The sequence below is a fragment of the Vigna radiata genome, chromosome 2 (assembly GCF_000741045.1).
Source record: "Vigna radiata var. radiata cultivar VC1973A chromosome 2, Vradiata_ver6, whole genome shotgun sequence".
Classification (NCBI taxonomy): Eukaryota; Viridiplantae; Streptophyta; class Magnoliopsida; order Fabales; family Fabaceae; genus Vigna; species Vigna radiata.
Window position 1 is genome coordinate 6,568,246 of NC_028352.1, and position 19,084 is coordinate 6,587,329.

General features: G+C 29.8%; 3 protein-coding genes across 4 annotated transcripts; 1 reads left to right on the forward strand and 2 right to left on the reverse strand.

Annotated features, from left to right (window-relative positions):
- Positions 1-619: 619 nt before the first annotated feature.
- LOC111241269 lies at positions 620-2,163 on the forward strand. Its single transcript, XM_022778510.1, has 2 exons — positions 620-1,550; positions 1,635-2,163. Exons 1-2 carry the CDS (start codon positions 1,376-1,378, stop codon positions 1,781-1,783), a joined length of 324 nt encoding a protein of 107 aa, XP_022634231.1. The 5' UTR covers positions 620-1,375; the 3' UTR covers positions 1,784-2,163.
- A 2,117-nt stretch (positions 2,164-4,280) lies between these two features.
- LOC106778855 (ABC transporter G family member 28) lies at positions 4,281-10,296 on the reverse strand. 2 transcript variants are annotated; one of them, XM_022775591.1, is made up of 15 exons: positions 10,188-10,296; positions 10,009-10,085; positions 9,484-9,753; positions 9,219-9,282; positions 8,988-9,134; positions 8,803-8,837; positions 8,694-8,717; positions 8,433-8,506; positions 7,220-8,082; positions 6,722-7,018; positions 5,883-6,371; positions 5,639-5,787; positions 5,070-5,359; positions 4,843-4,982; positions 4,281-4,762 (listed from the first exon to the last, which is right to left on the reverse strand). In XM_022775591.1, exons 1-15 carry the CDS (start codon positions 10,253-10,255, stop codon positions 4,606-4,608), a joined length of 3,144 nt encoding a protein of 1,047 aa, XP_022631312.1. In that variant the 5' UTR covers positions 10,256-10,296; the 3' UTR covers positions 4,281-4,605. The 2 variants fall into 2 exon arrangements, with proteins under 2 accessions (XP_022631312.1, XP_014522341.1); XM_014666855.2 differs by lacking the exon at positions 8,694-8,717.
- A 1,316-nt stretch (positions 10,297-11,612) lies between these two features.
- Positions 11,613-12,116, reverse strand: LOC106778863 (transcription factor TCP15). The gene has a single exon (XM_014666866.1). It carries the CDS (start codon positions 12,114-12,116, stop codon positions 11,613-11,615), a length of 504 nt encoding a protein of 167 aa, XP_014522352.1.
- Between the last annotated feature and the right edge of the window lie 6,968 nt (positions 12,117-19,084).

Sequence of the window (19,084 nt, forward strand, 5' to 3'; positions counted from 1 at the left end):
GCGTAAACAGTAAATTCCTTTCATACGAACACAACGTTAGGGTTTTAGTGTATCTTAATTTAAAAAAGAAAAATAAGAAATTATTTTCTATACCTATTATAACTAGAATCGATATAAAAAAAATTTCTTATTTATTACAACAATATAATCATGTCCATTTTCTATATTAGTTATAATTAAAACCAATATAGAAAGCTTTCATCTTTATTACAAAAATGTTATTATATCCACTTTCTATATCTATTACAACCTGTATAAAAAGTATTATCTTATTTACAGTTATATCACTGTGTCACTTTTTATATTTGATGGATTACAATTGATATAAATATTCGCTATAATAAGTATATTTTGCATTAATGATACGAGGAAAGTTACTTATTATTATTGATTTTAACCAAGTTTTACTTACCTACTTATCATTATTGATTCCAAATTAGTCTTCATTTTTAAGTTATGGTTTAATTATTCACTAGGTTTTTTTATTTTTTTTTAATCGCAATTAAGTTCTTTAGTTTTTTATTTGTCTCAATTAAAATAATCTTGTTAAATTGGACCAATGACTTTAATAATGTTGATCTTTTAAACGACGTAACACGCTTATGTTCGTTTTTTAAATGACGTGGCCACTTATTTTTGTTTGCGAAAAAAAAAAAAAGGTGCTGTTCGCTAATGGCAGCGCTATTTTGGGGTTCTATACTCGTTGTGCGAGTTGGAGTTTCCTTCTCGTAAAGTCATGATTCTGGGTTTGTTGCTTGATTTTTTTTCTTGCAGGTTAGGGTTTCACAAATTCTGGCTATGGAGCTCATGGTGGCGTGATGAAAAATGGGTTTTGTGGTGTTCAAGAGGAAGAAGGGTTTGTGGATTGCTTGAGTGCAATTCTGTGGGTTTTGGATTTTTTGTGCAGGTGTGAATTGGGAACGAGAATGGACGCTGGCTTCGCGGTGGTGGTTGCTCAAGGAAGATGGAGGTGCGGTTTGCGCAAATTGGGGAGACGAACCTGCGATTGGGTTCGGTGGATTCGCTCTAGAAGGAGAAGATTGGTTGTGATCTGGGTAAGTCATGGTGGTCCGATTTGGTGGATGCGCGAGGAAGGGTTCTTGCAGTGGTGCGTTAATGGGTTTCGCAGGTTGCGAAAAAAATGGTGGGTCATGTTCGCGATTGGGTTTTTCTTCTGTATCTAGGTTTCTCTGTGTGCAGATGGATGCTCATGGTGGTTTTTTTCCAAGCTCGTGGTGTTGCTGCAGCGGAGAAAATGGTTGTTGGTGCAGACTAATTGCGTCACGGTGTGAACTAATCGAGGGCTTCTAGAAATTGGGCTTAATTGGGTTTCTGATTTACTTTAGGATTCTAGAGATGGAGGATTTGGAAGCTCATGATTAGAGTTCTTGGAGGCGCAATTTGGATGTCGGAATCACGATTTGGTGAAGAAGACGAAGCTTTTGAGGAGGCGTTGTTCTGGATCGCGATTTCTGTGGAGGCTCGCGAATTAGGGTTCTTGGTGCACATAGATTTGGGGTTCATCTTCGCGATGAAAGGGGATTTTCTAGGTTTGTGATTTTTTTAGGTTCGCGAAGAAGATTATCGCGATTGAGGGTTTGAGTTTCTCTGGTTTCTGGTTTTGATTTTTGTAGGTGCTGATTTCGCGGTGGAGAAGATTGGAGATGATAGTTCGCGATTGAGAACTAGGATTCGTGATGCGAATTGGTTTCTTCTTTTTACAATTTGTGTTTGTGATTTTGGGTTTTTTGGAATTTGGTTTTTCTGCAGGGTGGTCGGGTAAGGTGGTTGTTGGCTGAGGGACATTGACGGCGACACGGGGAAGGAGAAAATGAATTAGGGTTTTTGGTGAAAGAGACGATGCTGATGTGGCAGCATCTGATGAGATGGGTGTCTCTCATTCGTTGATTGGGTGTCTAACGTCATTTAAAAAATTAACACTAGGATGCCACATCAACATGATTATATGGCCTAATTTAAAGACAGGGTCTAATTATAATATACATTCACTAAGTACTCAATAATGATAAGGTCATTGCGACAATTATAATTGGAGATGAAATATAGCTCTTAAAGCTAAAGGACATTGTGTTTCAAAATAGATTCAAAATAAATCATAAGTACTTTAAAACATAAAATAGGAACTTAATACAGTTTTTTTAAAATAAGTTAAACAAACTCTTTAAGATATTATTGTGTTAATACTTTAATTTCCTATTCTAGCTCCCATGCTAGTGTTACCATAAACTCTTACCGTTATTCTCATATATATATAAATGATTTAAATACTTTTTTTTTCTTATTTTCAATGACTTTATTCTATGAGACTATTTTTTTTTTTATGTTTAATGTGATTCCTATTTTGAAAAATTATGTTCAATTTGATATTTTTATGATCTCATTTAAATTGTTAACGAAAAATGAGTAATGTGTGTCATGAGGCAATTTGTGGTACTTTTTAACTTTTAAATTTTTATTTTATTTTTTTATATTTTTAATTTTAAAAATGTTGTCGACGTATCAAGTTAACATTATGTCATTTGACAATGTCAATATTACATGTCAAATTAGTATCAGTGTCAGGTGTCAAGTATCATTATTTCGTATAAGTGTCTATGTCACATTTCAATCTCTTATATTCAATTTAGTATTGAGTTTGTTTTTTTTTCAATTTAATTCCAATTTTTATTAATTCTTTTTAATTCAGTCATATTTTTATTAAAATTTAAACTTTTATTAAATATATTTTTTTATTATTTTTAAAATAATTCTAACTATATTATTGAAATATAATTATTAGATTTATATTTGATTTTTTTCTACATACAAAAATTAAGGTTGTTTAAAAATAATAAAGGTTTTTTTTTCAAATTTTAAAATAATAAAGAATTCTCCAACTATTTAAAAAAAGTAAATTTTTCCTCCTAATTTTAGAAATAAATTAAAAAATTTCTTCTAATTTTAAAAGTAATGAAGAAGTTTCCTTATAATTTTAAAAATAATGAAAAAAATTTCTTTTGATTTTAGAAAGAATGAATAATTTTCCTTCTAATTTTAAAAATAATGAAGAATTTTCCTTCTAGCCTTAAAAAATAATGAAGAATTTTTCTTCTAATTTAAAAAATAATTAAAAAGTTTCTTTCTAAATTTAAATATAATGGAAAAAAATTTCATATAATTTTAGAAATAATTAAGAATTTTTTTCTGTAATTTAAAATTAGGACTTAATTAAATAAAATTAATAAAATTTGAGATTAAATTGAACAAAATTAAGAAAATTGAGGCTTCATACAAGACATTGACACATGACACTAATATTCACACATGACACTAATACTGATTTGACATGTGACACTAAAACTAACTTGACATTTGACATTAACACGTGACATTGACATTACCATATGACATAACGTTGACTTGACACATAAGTAACTTTTTTTTTTCAATTAAGAAAAAATTAAAAAAGAACTAATTTTTTTAAAAAAACCATGAATGATACGTGACACACATCGCTCATCTTCCATTAATAATTTAGATGACATAATGAAAAAGAACAAAATTAAACGGTTTACCAAAATAGAAATCATATTGAATATCTAAAAAAAATAGTCACACATATAATAAAATCGATGAAAATAGAGAGTATTTAAACCTGTAAAGATATACTACCATCGTATTAGAAAGGAAAAAAAGACACACATATATAAAGATAAGTTAATACAAAAATAATTATGAGAAATAATATACTAAAACCAATAACAATAATATCAAAATATATTTGATAAAAAATAAGTTTTTGAATCATTTTGTTTCATTTCTTCGTATATTATTACACATACTCATTTAATGAACATTTTCTTTAAAAACCAACATAAATATTCATACTAAGAAGTATACGGACTTGAACATTTAATATGAAAGTTCTAATAACTTATAAAAATTATGAAAGCAAATCTTTAAAATATTTTATACGGACTTGAACGCAAACCCACAAGTCAATTATTATGTGGGATGAACTAATCAAATTAATCCACTATTCTTGTGCAAGATGGGTCAACTAATAGACAGATTAAAATAAAGTGAATCAATATCTATTGTATCCTACAAATAGAGGTAGAAGTGAATAGACTTCTTAGTGGTGATTACAATCTTATTATATTAGAGTTACGATGAGGATATATAGTCTATGAACTTTGAACATAGTTATAGAATGAGTTATTATCATGTGTTCACAACTCCATACTAAGATATTATAGCACGAATTATCAGTTTATTACCACCAACAATTCAGGAAACTGTACTTGAAAGATAGAACAATAAAAAGCTATACAAATTAATTGATAATGTCACCACTAACAGAGTGATGGAGTCATGAATGATAATGTTAAACTCAAAACTGTTGAAGCTTAGTCTTTATGCACAACTTGCTCAATAGCAAGAACAACGCAATGTTATCCACACCTAAGACTTATCAAACTAGCTCTATCAAACTTTTTCATCTGATGTTACTACTTTACATAGTTGTCGGACACCAATCAATGTTGTGGACAAAACATCTTTAATTCGCCCAAGATGAAACTAGAGGGATTGGAACTGTTGAAATTATTTCTTTTGGAAGGTTATCATGCAGAAGAATGCCAGCATGCGACTAATTATTCCCATCACGATAAGAAGGCCTAAGCATTGATACCAATGTTTAAGATCATACCCAGAAGAATAAAGAGCACCACATCGACTTATTAACCAAACTCCAGCATATCTGCATGGGAGAAACTCGTCTTAAAATTAGCATATGTTAAAAAACAAGGGATGTTTTAGCATTTGATAATTAAGTCAAACCTTTTAGCATTTGATATTACAAATGCTTCAAGAGCCCACTTGGTGTAGCACAAATCTGACAGATATTTAACATATTTGCTATCATCTTCGTTTTGATAGGTTGCTACAAGAGTCAAAACTACTGGAAGTAAAGCTGACCACTGCATGATGCCACAAATTACTTGTAATAAGTAAAATTAATGAAGACAGCAAAATCACGTAAAGTGGAACCAGATTTAAAAGCTTACCAGTTGGGCTGGACCTGGCTGTAAGAAGATTGCTAACACATAAGCTATGCCAGTGACACAATAGACTAAACATAGTAGAACAATATAGTTATCTACGACTGATGATCTTGGATTGTTGAAGAAATAGAACATGGAAAGGTAAACTAGTGGCTTGATAATTGTGCTAAAATGGTCAACAGTATCCTTTGATAGAAAGTAAGCCAAACTGCTCATGCCTGAAGAACTTTCCCGCCAATAGTGCAACTTATCCAATGAGAATGATCTCAAAGCCGCAATCTTAGAAAGGAGTGCTGCAAGTAAAGCATCAGTTACCTTACAAAGTAGGTAAACTGACATCAATAATAACAACAACAACAAATTGCTAGCAATACAGTCATTTCAACACACTTAGTATTATTACTATTAGAAATCACTTTATTAGATGGACCCTAGTTCAGATTTAGTGAGTCACACTCATTATTTTGTGATTTCTAATAAATTTCAATCGATGAGGAAGGTGTGTTCAAAAGTATGTGTTAAAGAGTGTATTACTAGCACTTTTCAGGTGAACAAATTAATATGAAACTTACATACTGCTATCACAGTGTATGTGTAACCAGTTGCTCCAAATGACTCATCACTCACTTTGGCAAGTGTACCTAAGCAAAGGCCAGCTAGTAGCAAAATCAAGAAATCCACAGCCTGTGTTCTAGCTTCTCTTAGTCTTTGCTTACCCACTCTGCAATGAACCAAAATCAAATGAAAAAAAAAAAAAAAAAAAAAAAAACTGAAAACTGATTGAAATATTCCCTCCCTCTTCTTGTAATTTATTACCTTCCAAGAAAGTACTTGTATTGGTTGAACACTCCTGGTGTAACCCGATTGGACAGATCATGTGAAGCTAAGAAGTTAATGTGAAGGATATCCTTCTTCATCTCAACATTGCACTTTACATCCTGCCAAAGTTCTCCAGCAAAAGAGGGTGCTTGTTCTTCTCCACCAGTTGCTGCTCCACTTGATGAGCCTTCACCACTTGGGGCGGACATTCCTTCAACACTCTGTAGCATATCCATGGGCACGGGGTACCCATTGTGAAGCATCCATCTCACAGGTAGTTGTTTATAGGTCACTCCTAAGCTTGGGCTTAATTTTACTATTCCTTCTAAAATGTCAATGAAGTAATCTGGAGGGTTGACACGGTCAGGGACATTGATGCCCATGCTTGAGAAATACTCTTCCACTTTGTTCACTGGTCCATGATACACTGTAAGACCTCCTTTTGCAAGTAGTATAAAATCGTCAAACATCTTGAACAAGGTGTAACTGGCGATCACACATGCACAAAAAGGCATTATTTTCAGTAGATGACACCATTGTGAGATATATCAGGTACATTTTAGCAAACTCAGGTTAGACTAGTAAGTGTATATCACTCTAGTTCATGAGATTTTCTAAACCTCTAAACTTTGAAAAAAGTAATTTATTTATCTTTTTATACTATATTTTTTTATTAAGGAGAGAAGTGAATGACTTTTTGCTGTCATGGATTTAAAGAGGGTCTAGAAAAGTGGAGGATTGAAGTAACCAAGGCTTAGAATTAAATTCCAAGAGACTAATCTTGGGGATTCACTTAAGATGTGTTTTGATCTGTATAGAAAAATTGTGAAAATTACCTCGGTTGGTGAAGGACCATACATATGTTCACACCTTCAAGAGCTTCACGTCTAAGTGCTCTTAGAAGCAATTGAGAAGATGAGCTATCCAAACCAGATGTGGGTTCATCCAAAATTAGAAGGGAAGGTTCCATGACCATTTCCAATCCAACGTTTACTCTTTTCCTTTGACCTCCAGAGATTCCTCGTTTCTCCACTGTTCCGACTAAAGAATCTCGTATTGCCTGTAGACCTAATGACTCAATGACTCTTTCAACCACTAACACCTTTTCTTCTTTTGGTAGATCGGCAGGGAGTCTACAGTGACATACATAGTAAAAAAAGTAAGAAGAGAAAACCTGATAGAAAGAAAACATGTTCAATATACTCATTAACGTTTTATCGACAGAACTTGTGAAAAATTGCAGCCAAATAATTAACCTGAACATGTTATAAAACGTACTTGTTTAACATAAAAAGTCGTGGTAGAGAACAAATGCTTATCATATTATAGTATACCTGCATCTAGCACTGAACCATAAATTCTCCTCCACTGTCAAATTTCCATGCACAATATCATCTTGTGGCACAAACCCAATGATTTTCTTGTATGACCTGATAGAAGATTCCTGACCATTTACATGAACTTGCCCAGTCGTGTGACATCCAGTTGCTTTTCCAGTTAAAGCAGAAAGAAATGTTGTTTTGCCAGCCCCAGATGGGCCCATGACAGCTGAAACTCTACCAGGATATAGTTTACCGGTTACACATCTCAATAAATGTTTGTTTTTCCCTTTCAAAGTGAGGGTTAAATCTTTAAAAGCAACTTCAATAGTAGGTCTCTTCCTGATCTCAATATCACTAGCCATTGAAATTACTCCAGAAAAGGTTAAGTTTTTGTTTTGTTCTGCTAAAGCCTTTTCTTTTTCAATCTGACCATATGCATACTTGAAAATTTGACTTTGAGTATGTAATTGTTTGCCCCTTGGTGCTTGCTTTTTCACATTTTTATCTCCTATCTCAACATTAAACCCCTCTGGATTATCAGGGTTTTGCTCAATATCATTTAGTATTTTTGAGAGATTGTTTTTATCCTTTTTCTTGCCTTTAGGTGGAATAGCAGAATCTGAATGTTTAGAACCAAAACCTTTCAACTCTGGCTTCTTTGAAGTTTTGCGTGAAAATGTACGTGATAGTTGCGATTGTAGTCCCACTGCATGCTTTTTAGCAATATCTTTCGCAGATTTCCATTTTTCACGGGCTTGGGTTTCTCTCACACTTTGAACAGCCCTCTCTCTTGTACTTGCTTGTCTTCTTTCTCGAGTTGCAAGAACTTGATCAGAACAATTGTATATGATAATAAGCAAAAAACACAAGCCAGCCTGTGTTGAAAAATTAAGAGTTAGTTCTATTGGATCATGATGGACCTGTAATCTAAACGTGCTAAAAATTGTACCTAGAAATTTTTTTAATTCTGTAACACTCTACCATTAAAAATATGCTTGGGATAAGGATATTTAAGTTAACCTATTTCAAGCAAAACTAGTCCCCTTTGCAAAAGAGGTGTTGCATAGAACCAGAAAATGATGAGAACAAAGATCGTTTTAAAGTAAAACTAAACAAAATCATGGTTCACACTTCATAATGACTTTGTTGTTTGTTGTATGTCTTAGCTACATAACTCATGTACAAGTAGTTCATTTTAAAACAAAAATGTGTAAATATTACTCACAAAAATCAAGACACCATATGCAGTAATATTTTGATTCGCTGAATTAGGCTCACAAGTTGCCAATTTGAAACACCCTGAGAGAGAAAGAGAGAGAGAAATATTCATCAGAGTTATTTCATGCCACATTCCACACCTATGATGTCCAACAAATATATTGCTTGTAAAATTAAAGTGATATATCAAAAGATTAAGAGTGATATATATGTTAACATGCTTGTCAACTCCTCTATTCGAGAATACTTAACACAACTAATAACTCACCTGCATTCACATTGTACAGATTTCCTAAACTTCAGAATAGAGAATGAGAATGCTTACTACTAAAATCAACTTAGAAAGATCAAATAATTAATAGGCTTGGACAACTTACGCTCTGGAGAAGTAGAACCTGTTCTGCAATAATACCTATAATTCATATATAAAAGTAGTTTAGAATATACAAATGACGTGAGAAAATAAGAAGTAAAACAAGGGCTTTATAACAGAGTCTGTAAAAACATACAGTAACATGATAAGCAGTGAGAAACTAAGAGTTTCAGGAATAGATATTAATACCCTTTATTGCAAGGATTTTTTACAATTGTAGAGGGACAAAACGACCCTGGTGAGCAGAATACCTCACTGCTACTCTGAATATCTGCCCAGATATCTGCCCCACCACAAGTATGGTTAGGCTTTCCAGGAGGTAGCTGATAACGATATCTGCATATTGATTCTGTTGATAAATATTAAAGTGTGCCAAAAACAAGAATGTAGAACGATTAGAACTAAAAGGGACGGACTTACGGTTCACATACTCCACTAGTCTTATTGAGGTTTCCAAGAGGACAATAAGACCCCAATGGGCAAGCTTCAGTAGTAAACCAAAAATACGAAACAAATGATTGAAATTAGAACATCCAAACACATTCACATGACTACTTATATACAATTTTCTTTGGTTTGAACCTATCAGAGTGTATATCACATTAGTGGACAAGGCCAATAGCAGATAGATAAATAAAAGCAATAACTAATGGTATGATGTTGCTGTATGAACATAAACGCTTACGTATCATGCAAGTGAGACCACGAGGGCAAAAGAACCCTTCACAACAAGGTAGGCAATCTACAGATCTAATAGGAATATCTTTCTTGGGACTGTCAATGTCTACTTTCTGATTAGCTTTACAACCCCATCCGGGTTCACAACCATTAACCCATGAGCTCAAATTACAATTTATATTGGGCTTCAAGACGATGGATCTTGACTTCCCACCACCAAAACTTTGGCCATAAGCTAGTATTTCTGCTTCTGTGCACATTCGTTGTGTAATATCTCCTAAATATACCAAAACAAAACACAAATTATCCCAAAAACTTGGGAAAAAACTAAACTTGACAAAAGATTCATGCAAGGTGTATCACAAAATGGTATCAAAAAGGTCCCCACAACAACTTTTCTCCTGCATCATCATGTAAATTCTTTATATTTGTGTTACGTTTGTGTGTGCATGAAATCTTTTGTGCATTTATCATCTACACAAACATCTCAATGGAAGTCTATTTTTTAATGATGATGGTAACTAAGCAGAACCTTTCATTTGCTGGGCACAGATGGTCAAAAAGGTAAGATCTTTGCTGAAATTGAATGCCCCATTCCAATCAGCGTCCCTGGAGGAAAACAAAACGGCACATTTGAATCAACATTATTTAAGACAATAATAAAGGTATTTGCTCATAGCTTGTGATGAAAACATTCATGATGAGACTCACACATCAACTACGCAATAACCCAACTGTTGTTTTATTACTTTCTTGAACACAGATGTATAATTGGCCATGCCACCATATACATCTTGGGCTAATATCTGAAGGGCATCGCCACCGCCACCACCGCCACCACCGCCGCCGCCACCACCACCACCAGCTTCTTCTTCGTCACTACTCTGACCAAAAACTAGCTTTGGCCCAACAATGAAGCTTATTAATACAACAAATGTTACAAAAGGAACCTTCCTTGTCTTGTTAGGAAGATTCATCATCATATATATTATTTACAATGTGGAAGAATTTATTAATTTATATCAGAAGAAAGGCAAAAAACTATAGGTACATAGGGTTGGATTCATGATGAAACGAAGCAAAATAACACATAGAGGCTAAGATGACAATGGAGGATTGAGAACCAGAATGTAGATGAAGAGAGAGAAAGAAAGCGCATGAGTTGCGTATTCACATTTTCCTAAAGGAAATGGCGACAAAGAGGAAGAGTTGGCTATGTATAGGGAAACAACATATGCCGATATCATGATTGAATACACTTTATGTAACCTATAAATTCACCAATCAAAACCAATGTATACAAAAACATATGCATTTTTGCTAGGATGCTGTTGCAATTAAGACAAGTGTCACACTCATAATTTGGTTTCTTTAAATGCCTCATTTGTAACTTCACACTGCACCATATTTTAATTTTCACCAATAACGTTTCAACATCTTTCAATCCAGAACTTATATATATATATAGTATAAAAATGCTAATTTAATAGTATAAAAATATTGTGCTGTAATTATTGTTTAGTTTGACGTATTTCAAAATTAAAGGAATAAAAAATATATAATTTTTTACAAAACCAAAATTGGACTTTACAATTTTTATAACAATAAAATATATAATTTATTCTATATTTACCATTAATGAATTAGTTGCACAAAAGACGTGATCTATTTTCTTGCTTGATTTCTTAATTTTTTTTCTTTAATTTATAAAGTAAGAAAAAAGTACAAACTAAATCAAATTATTTGATGCGTAAAACTATTATTTTATTGTCTGAGTTTTTTTAGTCTATTTAGATTAAATTTCCGACAAAAGTGTGATAATTTTATTATTATATATGTTTGTTTATGAGTAATGATAAAATTTAGAGAAAAAAGAAACCAACACAAGACATTGTAAGCCCATGTAACTAGGGCAACCAATTGAAAATATATATATATATATATATATATATATATATATATATATATATATATATATATATATATATATATATATATATATATATATATATATATATATATTAATACCAAGGACATGGATTAACTTTGGGTATAATTGGTAATTAAAAATAATTAAGAAAAACTATAGATATCACTTATTTTTTTCTCTTCTATCCCTTGACCACCTTGTACAGCTCAGCCCAACCTGGTCATCAATGATTGGAGCATTTCAATCTCAGCAGCAGAAAACTCAACATTAAAGTTTGAAAACACATCAAAATCCAATGGCAGAAATGTCTCTTTAGAATTGATCTCATTGTCTAACACGTGTGGCGAATTTGCATGTTGAGCAACAACAGCGTTGTTGTCTTCAGAAGGTAGTGGAAGTATTGGTGGTGAGGAAGAAGATGGTGACGGTGATGATGACGATGACGTTAAATCAACGACGGAAGGTGATATACCAGTGCCAGTGGCAGAAATAATGGAGGGTTCAGCCTGGCGCAGAAGCCAGCCTATGGTCTCTCCATGAGTCTTGTAACCTAGCTCACGAGTGAGTTGGAAGATGCGAGCAGCACACAAAGGTGGCAAAAGAACACGCCTTTCTCTGCCATTCACCTTCGTGTGCCGATCTTTCTTTGCCCTTAGAGGTGGTAGCTTTGTGTTGCTGGCTTTAACAGGAACTGGGGTTGTAGAAGCCATGGTTTTTGCTTTGTTAAACTTTGATGTGAACAACACCTCATAAACTGAACCCTCTTTATACTAATCATCCCACTCAACCACAAGAAACGTTTATCTCGATACAGTAATATAACATCTCCTTCTATATTTATAAAACATATTTTATAAAGAAAGTATTCATTAAAACAATAAATGTATTTAATGTCTTAAACATAAAAAATTTACTACTTATTTACCACATAAAACGAGTTGGATGATCAGTAAGAATTTTTTTGCAAAAAATGCAGTGTCATTGATAGACTTCTGTTTTGGATGGTTGCTCAAATGGACAAATTTTAGATGTAGTTCTTTAAATAATTTTTTTTTATTCTTGATTAGGATTAGGATTCGCTTTGGTAATTTTTATGTAATAAAGATTTATATTAAAAGTTAACATAAGTTACCATGGCAGTACTGTTTTAACAAATAAGGAATTGTTTTTAATTTAATACAAGTTTATTCTCTTTGACATACAGTTCAGCACTTTGAGAGTTTCAAATTGGGAAGGTTTAAGCATAATCTGAGCTTGAATTTTTGGCCTGTGACTGAATGTGATAAAACCATGAATGTCTGATTTTGTAACGCCCCAGAAAGTCTGAGCAAAATGAGCTTTTTTAGTGTTCTTCAAGGCTTCAATGTTTGGTTGTATTTGAAGGAAAGTCGGTGTATTTTTAGAAGTTTGAGAAAATTGCAGGTGCAACAGGCATGACAAGTAAGCAATGTGAGTGTTATAGCAATCAAATTTAGGACTTAAAACGTTTTTGAAGAACACGAAGCTTAGTTGTCTTCTCTGCAGTGGTTCAATCCAAGAGTTTTAATTGTTGCTCCTTAAATCATCTTAGTTGTCTTCTCTTTAGGCACTGTAACAAATCAAGTTGACAACTCACAAGCATATAAGAACTCAGGAAGAAAGAGTTTCATGATTTCAGATAAAAATATGAATGAAGCCATAAATAACCTTTCTTTCATGATTCACAAAATAAAACAAGATGAATAAATGTTAATTAAGACAAAAAATTAGGCTTGAATTTATAACATTTTGATTATTTCATGTGACTTTTGTTTAGACATATATATATATATATATATATATATATATATATATATATATATATATATATATATATATATATATATATATATATATATATATATATGTGTGTGNATATATATATATATATATATATATATATATATATATATATATATATATATATATATATATATATATATATATGTGTGTGTGTGTGTGTGTGTGTAATCTTAAATTTTGTACATATTTTTTGTTTTAAATTCATCAATAAATTAAAGAAGAAAGATTTTAATTAGTGACATGTGTTTGAATTTAATGTATACTTTGATTAAACAATTTTTAAGATAAAAATTAAAGTCTAATAAAAAATTAATATCAAAATTATCTGTATAGTTATTTTCCCTTTTTGCACTCATGAAATTGACATTGCACAAATAAGCACAAAAATATATGAAGAATAATGTGAAGTAAATATTTTAATGTGAACATGTGTATTAAGTATACATATAGGTTTTAACGTAATATATTTTAATGTGAAGTATATATTTTAATGTAATATTAATTCTTATATATTCTTACAATATCTTATACTTGTTAAGTTGAAGGATTTTATAACATTACAGGTCGAATTTTTAGGAAAATTCATTTTATAGGATTAGATGTTTTATCATCCATTTAGTAGGTTGTGAGATAATGTCCTTTTGAAACCCACGGTAAAACAGTTTTTTATTTTACAATTAGTTTGACTCCATCATCCAATATATATTTTTATATTAAATGTATAGAACAAAATAATTTTTGTTTTCTATTTATCCATAAAATTTCTTGATACAATAATGATGTACTTAAACCACCTGACATGAGGCTCTTTAAGTAATCCATGAAGAATGTGCAACAGCAATATACTTATTTGGAACATTCTTTTTTATTACCAAATGATATTTCACAAAAGTGCTATAAGTCACAAACAAAAATTATAACCATTTTAATATAAATAATATCTAATACTATAATGTTCTTCAACAATAACATAATTTTATAAATTAATCAAAATACATGACTTGGGTGCATTTTGATTTAATTTGGAGTCAATGTTGACATATTTTAGGTCAAATCAAAATATACTATTTAAATATATGAGTCATTTTATTAAAAAGATGATGATTAAAGCTAATTAAAGTCATGTGTGATTCAAGCTTGATGATTAAAGCTCAAGTCAGTGAAATTTACTGGATTCTTTCATTGGATTCTTTCATTATATAGAAGTGATAGGTTAACACGAATGAATTTAGTATTCGTTAAAAGATTAAATTTATAACATATTAATTATTATATATCTTATCATTATTTAAAGGGTTAAATATATTTTTAGTCCCTATATTTTAGGGCGATTTTGGTTTTAGTCACTTTTTCAAACTAAGGTACAATTTAGTCCTTTAACTTTAGAAAACTCTGGTTTTAGTCATTTTTACCAAATTTTTTTAACTTTATTTGTTGTTTCAAGCACGTTTCATTATAGCATTTGGATTGTTTACACTGTTTGACACATTTTTCTTCAATATTAACTGAGAAACGCGTTTGAAATAGCAAATAAAGTTAAAAACTTTTGGTAAAAAGGACTAAAACCAGAGTTTTCTAAAGTTGAAAGACTAAATTGTACCTTAGTTTGAAAGAGAGACTAAAATCAAAATCGCCCCAAAGTATAGGGACTAAAAACATATTTAACCCTTATTTATATGAGAATTAGTCATAATTTACAATATTTTTTTTTCTAAGTTTAATATAATATATGTATCAAGAAATATAATTATAATCAAACATTTCTAATAAATTATTTATCTATTATTCAAATAAATTGAATATATATATATATATATATATATATATATATAAAAGATATTAATTATAAGTGAATGTAAGTATTCAATAATATATTTAGAAATATCAAAATAGATTTTAACTTATGAACTAATCTGATTCACTATGAAAACTAAAATGAAGGTAATAACAACTTTTTAGTAGTTTTTCTTTTATATTATTTTACAACTTTTTTATTATAATTATTTATTATTTTAGGTTGTTTAATAATGTTTGAATAATTTAGATATTTAATTTATTTGTTTGTCAAATTATATAACTCGATATTTTAATTTTCAATCATTATCTTTGTAACAATGCTTGGTAAATTAGATTAACATTTTAATTGTACTTTTATAAAATAAATAATTAATGAACTTTAATTATACTACATTAAATATATAAAATAAATTGAAAGAAGAAAATATCTTTAAGTAAATTAAGCTAGTAATCTATGGTTGATTGAGTTTGGTTACAAAATTTTTAGTTCACAAAAATATAAGTTAAGTTGAACTGACTCATTTTTAGCTCAACCCGTGGTGAGCCAACCTCCATAAGTTAAGTTGGCTCGCTTTGAAATCCCTAAACTTACTATATCTCATATTTATTTTAATTAGTTTTCTCAACTGTTATTGAAAGCCCCAAAAGCCTATAAATACATATTCATCTCACACAAAAAGTATTAAGTCAATCTCATATTCACTCTTATATTCAATGTTTTCTTCTACTCTTACAAATTTGAGCATAAAAAAATTTATAGGTGGATCTTCTCTCATGATTGAAGTTCAACTTCCTTAGAGACTTTCTCTCTCCACCTCAGGAGATTTATGCTCTTTTTCAATAAGAACAATATCATATTAGGTTGTCATCCTAACATAGTTATGTTCAATTCTCACTCTCTTGTTTTTTTTAATCTAGTTTACTGTATCTTGGTCTATGATTTCTTCATAGTGATTTATCCTTAGCCTTATGTCTATTGAAAAGTATGATGTCCTATCCAGTCATCTTACTATACTAGAACTATCGAGCTTGAGCATTATAGTTTAAGATCTTTGTTAAAGGTAAAGGTCTTTGGGGTCATATTGATGGTATAAGTTCTATTCCTAAGAAAGAGAAACAAAAAAATATTATGAGGATTTGTCTTATGAAAATCAAGTTGTAGTAGAAAAAGTTCATGAAACTACTAAATTAGATCAATTTCTTATGAAATTGAGATATGATTTTGAGGCTCGTCTGTCCAATCTCATGAATAGGGTTATTGTTCTTACCTTGGATGCATCCTTTTATGAGCTTATTCGTAAAAAAATAATATCTCCTAATTTAGGCACATATTGGCTAACAAAAATCAACTTCACTTCCTACTGCTTATGTTGGCCAAGGCAAACCTAGAGGGTGAGACTTGAGTACAAGGCTTACATGTTACCCAATATTTTTGTTACAAAGTTTTTGGATACTTTACTTCACACTTTACTAAAAGGTTTTGTAATTACTATAAAAAAAAAAAGATGGTCACATCATTAAAGAATGTCCAATACGATCACCTAACAAAAAATAAAAAAACTTTTAAAACCTTTAATTATTGGCTTTTTTATTGCTTTTGGCTCTATTGTTCACAATGCTCATACTCCTACATAAACCTTGACTCCTAAAATCGTCCAACAAATAGTAACTTCACCTCTTTTGCTTTAGGAATTTCAAGTAAGCCTTCTAATTTATGTTCTCCTTGATTTTTTGACTTTAGGACATCTAATCATATGACCAACCACTCATACTCTTATAACCTCCCAAAATACTTTGATAATATTCAAATTCATACTACAAATGGTAATAATTTACTAATCACAACAATCGGTGATATTTCCTCATCCTTAACTAAAGATTTTATTTCCCCTACTCTTTCCCAAAATCTATTTATCATATGGAAGATCAACAATCAAGGATAGCGAAAAGGGCTAAAGTTGGATGTCTTCTATCTCCATGTTCTTTCTTGCCTTTTGTCTCTTATAATTATGCTATAGTTAATTTCCAAGAGAGGCATAAACATCATTGTCACCAAAACTCATACGTTCTTCATGACTTGTTGAAATATGGTATTTTTGGTAATAACATTTCACCATCTCTTAATATTGTTCAATTTGATTGCTTTTATGTAAATTTAGTAAAAATAAATTTTTCACCATTTATGTCAACACACTAATCTTGTAATCTTAATAATATTATTCTTGCCATTAGGAATCATGAACAATAATTTTAGAAAACCAAAATAATATATTAAAACTAAGCTTAATTTTAATGTTTATTTTTTATGCAATACTACTATATTCTTTACTAGTCATAAGATAATATGGATTCTCTTACTCTACCACGTTTACACGTAAATAAAAGTACATCTCCTTAATCTTTATTCCATGCTAACTTTGACTTTGCTCTCAAAGAAATCACTTAACAAATTAATTATGCCTTTGGTCCCTTTTTCTTACACAAATTTCAAATTGGTTCCTTAATTTTTATTAGTCTATATTAGGTTCATATACTTTTGAAAATATGATATAATTTGGTTATTTTTATTAGTACTATAATGACAACATTAAGATGTGTTACGTGACAGTTTTTTATTTTTTATTTTTGATATATTTTTTTAAATTAAAAAAAAATAGTATGATATGACAGTGTAAGTGTGACATAACAATAACAATGTCACGTGTCATTGTCAACAACAAGTGTTATTATCTTAATTTTAATTTATCTACTGAATTTATTATTTTGATTCAATTTAGTTTAATTTTTGTTAATGAATCAATTTTATCCTCTTCAAATTAAAATCAAATTGAATTTTTATATAAATGTTATATTTATATTTTTATTAGAATTGTCATTTTAATTAAATATTTTTAGAATTATTTTTAAACAAATTCTAATATTTATATAGAAATTATTAAATGTTATACTTTTTTTAAATAAATTTATATACTGAAATATAAATTCAAATAAAAAACAATCAATACAAATAAATTTAAATTTATTAAAACAATTTAAATAAAGTTTAATGTAAAATATAAACTTAAATAAATTTAATCTTATTAAAATATTTTTAAATAAAGGTAATTTAAAAATAATTTTAAAAATATTTAATAAAAATATTAATAAAATATTTATATAAAACTTAAATTTGATCTTGAAAATAGACGAAATTATTTATTCTTTTAAAAACATGAAATTGAATTGAATTAACACAACAATATTATATACTAATACTAACACATAACATTATTATTTTCACGTAACACCACGTTCATGTGACAACTTTTTAAATTAAAAAATTAAAAAACATAAAATAGGTCATGACACATTGTTAATAAAATAATAATAAAAAGAACAAATTATATGACATCTTAAAAAATATTATCCTAATTAAAACAAATAAAAATTGAGAAATAAGATATTTTCGTCCGAAAATAAAAACCTAGGACAAAATTAAACCTAGAATTAATAAAAGAGTCCGTGGTTAAGACTACTAGGTTGCATTATAATATTTTCACGTGATATTATTATTATTATTCTTGTCACAATTTTTATAATATTATTATTTGCGTTACTTTGATCTTATTATAATTCTTTCAGTGAACTTTATTATTTTAGAATTCAATTTTTTTTTATGATGACGATTATGATTCTAAAACAACATATATAGTAATATAGTAATTCGGAAGAACTTATCGTTATTTAAAATGTGAAATAAGTAAAATAAAAAATAACACAATTGTAATAACCAATTAACAGAAAAAACTGTAACAACTTCCTAATTTATTGACCGGGTACATATATTATATTTTAATAATAATCACTTTACAAATTACATTTCACACATTAAAAAATCCTAATTTGAGCAAATAAAATTGTGTAAAAAGATAAATATTACATTCATAAAATCGATTTTACTTTTAGGAAATGGTTTTCTTTTCTTACCTGATGTAGTTAATAATAGTAAGTAAGCGACAAATACAAGGTTAACAAGAGCCTCCTCAACGGTTCTGGAATAGGTGGAATTTTCTAGAACCCC

Bases quoted from the DNA above. Each gene is read 5' to 3' on its own strand.
- LOC111241269 (XM_022778510.1), top strand. From the start codon at position 1,376: ATGATTAGAGTTCTTGGAGGCGCAATTTGGATGTCGGAATCACGATTT. The intron at 1,551-1,634 runs GTTTGTGATTTT...TGATTTTTGTAG, and splicing joins GATGAAAGGGGATTTTCTAG to GTGCTGATTTCGCGGTGGAG.
- LOC106778863 (XM_014666866.1), bottom strand. From the start codon at position 12,116: ATGGCTTCTACAACCCCAGTTCCTGTTAAAGCCAGCAACACAAAGCTA.
- LOC106778855 (XM_022775591.1), bottom strand. From the start codon at position 10,255: ATGGCCAATTATACATCTGTGTTCAAGAAAGTAATAAAACAACAGTTG. The intron at 9,135-9,218 runs GTAAGTCCGTCC...ATCAATATGCAG, and splicing joins ACTAGTGGAGTATGTGAACC to ATATCGTTATCAGCTACCTC. The intron at 4,983-5,069 runs GTAAGCTTTTAA...GGCATCATGCAG, and splicing joins AGCCAGGTCCAGCCCAACTG to TGGTCAGCTTTACTTCCAGT.